General features: G+C 49.5%; 1 protein-coding gene across 1 annotated transcript; it reads right to left on the bottom strand.

The window, feature by feature from the left end:
- Window positions 1–716: 716 nt before the first annotated feature.
- LOC117357939 lies at window positions 717–3,689 on the bottom strand. The gene has a single exon (XM_033939220.1). The coding sequence runs from the start codon at window positions 3,483–3,485 to the stop codon at window positions 885–887; it is 2,601 nt and encodes an 866-aa protein (XP_033795111.1). The 5' UTR covers window positions 3,486–3,689; the 3' UTR covers window positions 717–884.
- Window positions 3,690–5,312: the final 1,623 nt, after the last annotated feature.

Genomic DNA, 5,312 nt, shown 5'->3' on the forward strand with positions numbered 1-5,312 from the left:
AGCACTAATTAGGCTTCTGGTAGATTTGAGTGGCAGTTCCCTTTTTCCTAGGAGCAGAGGGACTTGTACTCCCACAGGTGTGGCCACTGGTCCACTTATCTAACCCAACAGTAAATTCAGCAGCTTCCAGCCCAGGTTGAAAACAGGATACAAAATCCTTCACAAAAACATAAAACTCAAAAAGGAAGAAACAAAAACAAAAACCCTTTTACCAAGGAAAAAGGACATTCAGGTTTTCCTAAACCTATTCCCATTCCATAGGGTGTTCTTCCCCAGACATAGCATTACTCTCTAACCAGTCCATGTCACAAACCTCAGATTGTGTTTCAGGGTTTTGCATTTCCCTATCCTGGTGAGAACTTCTGAAGGCTGGCCAAAAGTTAGCTGCTGTAGCTGGTTTCCTTCTCAGCTTCCCCTGAGCTTCCAGTCCCAGCTGTCCCTCCCCTCTCACTGACGAGGGAACTTCAGAAAAAGGGAGCCTCGGCACATAACCACGCCCCCTCACAGCAGCTTTAGCTAATTCCCTAAAGAGCCCTGTCCTTCCCGTTCCAGCCTGAGCTCTGTGAGCATTTAAAGGGACAGGCTCTCTCTTAACCTTGTGCTCAGGATTTTCCCTATACACAGGATATTTCTTCTCCTTAGTCCCTGGCACATTATTAATGCTTTCCTGCTCTTTTCCCTGGGCTTTTCCCCGGGCTTTATTAGGACTAGCCAGATCCCTGTCACATTCCCCCACCCTCAAAATCTTACCCCGGGTAAGAGAAGGATTCTGTGACGATAGTTCCGACAGATGCGACAGAGTGTCTACATTGGTATGCAGCTTCCCTGGCCTGTGAACCACCTGGAATCGGTATCCTTGCAGAGCTAAATACCATCGCGTGAGCCTAGTATATTGCGGTGAGACCCTTCTTTTTTCTTCTACCCCTATTGGTCATGGAAATCGGTGGCCCTGTTTGAAAATCATCAGGCCAATTGAGAATAGGGTACTCCGAACTTTCAGCAAAACCCCCTTCTCCTAACTCCTCTGGGTGTTCTAGCCCCTCAATCCTCTCTGTCAGAGCCCCAAGAGAATCTTTTAATTCCCCTATTTTCATCTTCTCTAGAGTCTCCACTCTGTGAGCTAGAGCCCCCACTCCTGTTTGGATTTTCTCTAGGCCAGCCTGGATTTCCCTTAGCCGGGTATTTTGTTGCTCCCTAGTCTCCTGTTCCATGGTCCACCGTTGGCACACTTCAGCCACCTGCCCCCCCTTTCGCTCAGTATCCTTTTGTAAGGACGCTACTTGTTGCGCTAACATTTCTGCTTGGGGACAGGCTCCTGATTTCTCTCTGAATTGTTCTTTTAGGGCCTGAACCTGTTCTCGCAGGACCTGAGATGCTTCCTGTAATTGCACAAAGTTCCTCTGGCATTCCTCAGTACCCTCCTTCAGTAACTTTAAGGCCTGCTGACTCCCTGGGTCAGAAGACGGATACTCCTGGGCTCTATCCCTGTCTTCTTCCTGTTCCCCAGCCTCACGCTCCTTCTTCCAATGGGAAAATTGTTCTATTTCTTTCTGTAGGGCACGTACTTGTTCCTGTAATGGTCCTAGCTGCCTAGCTTCAACCGCTCCCAGGGAACCCCCTTCCACCTCCTTCCTTACTTCTTCGGGTGCACCCCCCTGCATACCCGAAGAGCCAAATCCGTTTTCACCCCGAAGTGTTGGGGATAAATGAGGCCATTCTTGCAAACGGGGTTTACATAATCGCTCACATACTAACTGAGCTACCTTGTCCCCCGTCTGTATAGAAAAGGGTTCAGTGCCAAAATTAAATAACAGGACTGAGAGATTACCCCTATAATCAGGATCGATAACTCCCGCCCCTACATGGATCGCATGACGGAGCGCTAAGCCCGATCGCGGGGCAACCCGTAAATACGTCCCTGGTGGAGGTGACACTTGGAGATCGGTTTGTACTAAGCTTCTACCTCCAGGAGGAATCACTTCCTTCTGAACGGCATACACATCATATCCCGCTGCGCCCTCATAAGCTTGTGTAGGTGCTCTAGCCTGGGCAGACATACGTGCATACCGCAAAACAGGGTGTTTGTTCTCCCTTCGTGCTTGCTGTTTATAACGTTGGTGGATTGTTCTAACCCCCATAACTACCTGTGGGTCAGGTCTCTCCCTCCTCTGGGGTCTTGATATCTTTTTACCCCCTATTCCAAGTCCCCTAAAGAGATCAGGCCAGTCTCTGCCCAACAGTAGCGTAAAAGGCGCATCTTTAATTACCGCCACTAGCAGAGAGTGCCTTCTGCCTTCATATTCAACTGTGAGCCAATGCTGCGGGCAAGATTTCGTAATCCCATGAACACACATAATAGTCGCCGGTGTCTGACTTTGATAGGGATTTTTATTTCCCCGTATCTTTCGCCAATATGTGCTTGATATCAGGGTCTGATCTGCTCCTGAATCTAACAGAGCCCATACCGGGTGTCCCTCCAGAGTCACTTTAAGGAGATACTGATTCCTCCGCCCAGTACCCCAAGTTGTTTGGGAACTAAATTCTTTCCGCACTCTACACTCTCTTTGTAAGTGTCCTACTTTTCCACACCTATAGCATATCACCTCCCTCTTAGGCCCCCCTCGCTTATTAGGCAAGGTTTTCGGCACTATACCGGGAGCTGCTATTCGTCTGATCTCATTCTCCATATAAGCACCCCTTGAGGTTTTAGCCCCACTTTCTGTACCCGGGTAGGAAGCCGTGGCATCCATAAAGTGTTCTGTTGCTTCCACCACTTGTGCCAACTCATCTCCTCCCAGCTTCTTGACCCAGCCACGAACCATCTCTGGTAGTGCTTCAATAAATTGTTCCTTTAGGATCTCAGCAAATAATGCCTTAACGTCAGTTAAACAAGACTGTAGCCACCTCTCCGCCATGCGTTGAAGGCGCTGCAGTAGTGTTTTAGGGCGCTCCCCTTCCAACATATGGGAACCCCGAAATTGCTGACGGTAATATTCCTTCGTGAGACCTAAAGTTTCCAAAATATGGGTCCTAACTTGGTTATAATTGGTAACATATTCAGGATTTAAAGTTTGGTATGCTGACATAGCTTTCCCTGCCAGACAAGGTGCTAATCTTACGGCCCACTGGCTCTCTGGCCATCCAGCCGCCGTAGCAACACGCTCAAAAGTATTGAGAAAGTCATCAGCCGCATCCTGCGGACCCATTTTACATAGCGTTAGAAATTGTAAAGGTTGAGGTCCCACCAAACTCTGAACCCCAGCACCTGGCATACTTGCGTCCATAGGTGTCTGTCCACCCACAGGTCCTAGATTAGAAGTTCTGAACTGTGTTGAAAGTACTTTCACAAGTTCCTCATGACGGTGTTGTGCCGTCTCCTGGGTAGCTCTCCAGATTTCTTGGTTCGCACGAATCACCGCACGCAGATCCTCAGTCAACTGTTGTCTCCCGGCATCCATCACCGCCGCCAACTGCTTGACATCCATCCTGAAATAAACCAAAAAGACAGGAACACCAAGTGCGGCTCCTTAAATCAGAGATTCTCCCTCCCTGGCTAATCTGGGAGACCACTTCCCTTTAGGAATCCTCTTCAGTTTCCCCCCCTAGGTACCTCTTACCTCAGGGACTGAAGAGTCTACGCCTTTGGGATCTCAGGGCGTCCCAAAACCACAATCTTGTTGTTTCCTCCTTCTCTTGGATCCGCACTCTCGATCATTCACGCCGCAGACTGCCGTTGTTCCCACGTTGTGCTTCTCCACCGACTCCGCCCCAAGCGTTGTTTCCTCAGGAACATAAATCCTCTTAGTCAATAGTCGTTAGGTTCCAACAGACTGATCGATCCTCAGCAGAGTAGCAGGAGAGAAAAGAAAGCCAAAACCAAAAAAGAAAAAAAAAATTTTCCTGTGTCCACCTGGAGGCAGTATAATCCCCTCTGATACCACTTGTGGGACCGGGATCCTGGCGAGGCCTAGTAACTCCACAGAATCCCAGTCTTGGCTCGAGCGTAACCGTGATGGGCCACAGCTGGCCTGGTGCCTCCCATAAACTGCACACCACACTGGCCGGGTTTTTGTCCAAATATATCACTTTTATTTATCCACAAGAAAAGTTTCCAACAAAAAAGGTCAAAATTTGGCATTCAAAGTAAAAACCCAAAACATTCCAATTTTCTCTTGTTCAGCTTTCTTTCTCTTATGTGCCAGTTCTTATCACTGCACCCTTTAGTGCTGGCCAATTTAAGTTCATAAATTAAGAACATAAAATACAGTTCCTGTTAGGTAGTATTCCCACAAGCAGTGCTAGAACCGTACCTGCCTTGGCAATAGTTAGGCTACCTGGTTCTAAGCACTAATTAGGCTTCTGGTAGATTTGAGTGGCAGTTCCCTTTTTCCTAGGAGCAGAGGGACTTGTACTCCCACAGGTGTGGCCACTGGTCCACTTATCTAACCCAACAGTAAATTCAGCAGCTTCCAGCCCAGGTTGAAAACAGGATACAAAATCCTTCACAAAAACATAAAACTCAAAAAGGAAGAAACAAAAACAAAAACCCTTTTACCAAGGAAAAAGGACATTCAGGTTTTCCTAAACCTATTCCCATTCCATAGGGTGTTCTTCCCCAGACATAGCATTACTCTCTAACCATTCCATGTCACAAACCTCAGATTGTGTTTCAGGGTTTTGCATTTCCCTATCCTGGTGAGAACTTCTGAAGGCTGGCCAAAAGTTAGCTGCTGTAGCTGGTTTCCTTCTCAGCTTCCCCTGAGCTTCCAGTTAGAGGTCTGCACGGGAACGGGGATCGCGGGGATCCCGCGGGTCCCGCGGGGATCCCGCGGGTTCCCCCCCTGGCCCACGGGACTCCCACGGGGACGCCCCCTGGCCCACGGGACTCCCACGGGGATGCCCCCCTGACCCACGGGACTCCCACGGGGACGCCCCCTTGCCCACGGGACTCCCACGGGGATGAAAACAACCTACCTAAATTCTGGCGATGCAAGTCTGGCGTCGCGTCGGGAAATAGCCATGTTGAGCAGTGAGCTCAGCACGTACACAGATGAAAGCCTTGCTTGCTGATTGGTCCGGCGGCCCCGCCCCACCGTGCCGCCGGACCAATCAGCAAGCAAGGCTTTCATCTGTGTACGTGCTGAGCTCACTGCTCAGCATGGCTATTTCCCGACGCGGGCATTAGGCTGTTTTTTGTCATTTCGGGTGGGGGGTGGCAGCGGCAGCAGCAGCCTGAAAAAGAAATCATCCTGGCCGGGTTCGGTGTCATGCTCCGGAGCTTCTACAGCCTTCCTATCTCCCTCTCCCTTCTA

The sequence above is a fragment of the Geotrypetes seraphini genome, chromosome 3 (genome assembly GCF_902459505.1).
Source record: "Geotrypetes seraphini chromosome 3, aGeoSer1.1, whole genome shotgun sequence".
NCBI classification, from domain to species: domain Eukaryota; kingdom Metazoa; phylum Chordata; class Amphibia; order Gymnophiona; family Dermophiidae; genus Geotrypetes; species Geotrypetes seraphini.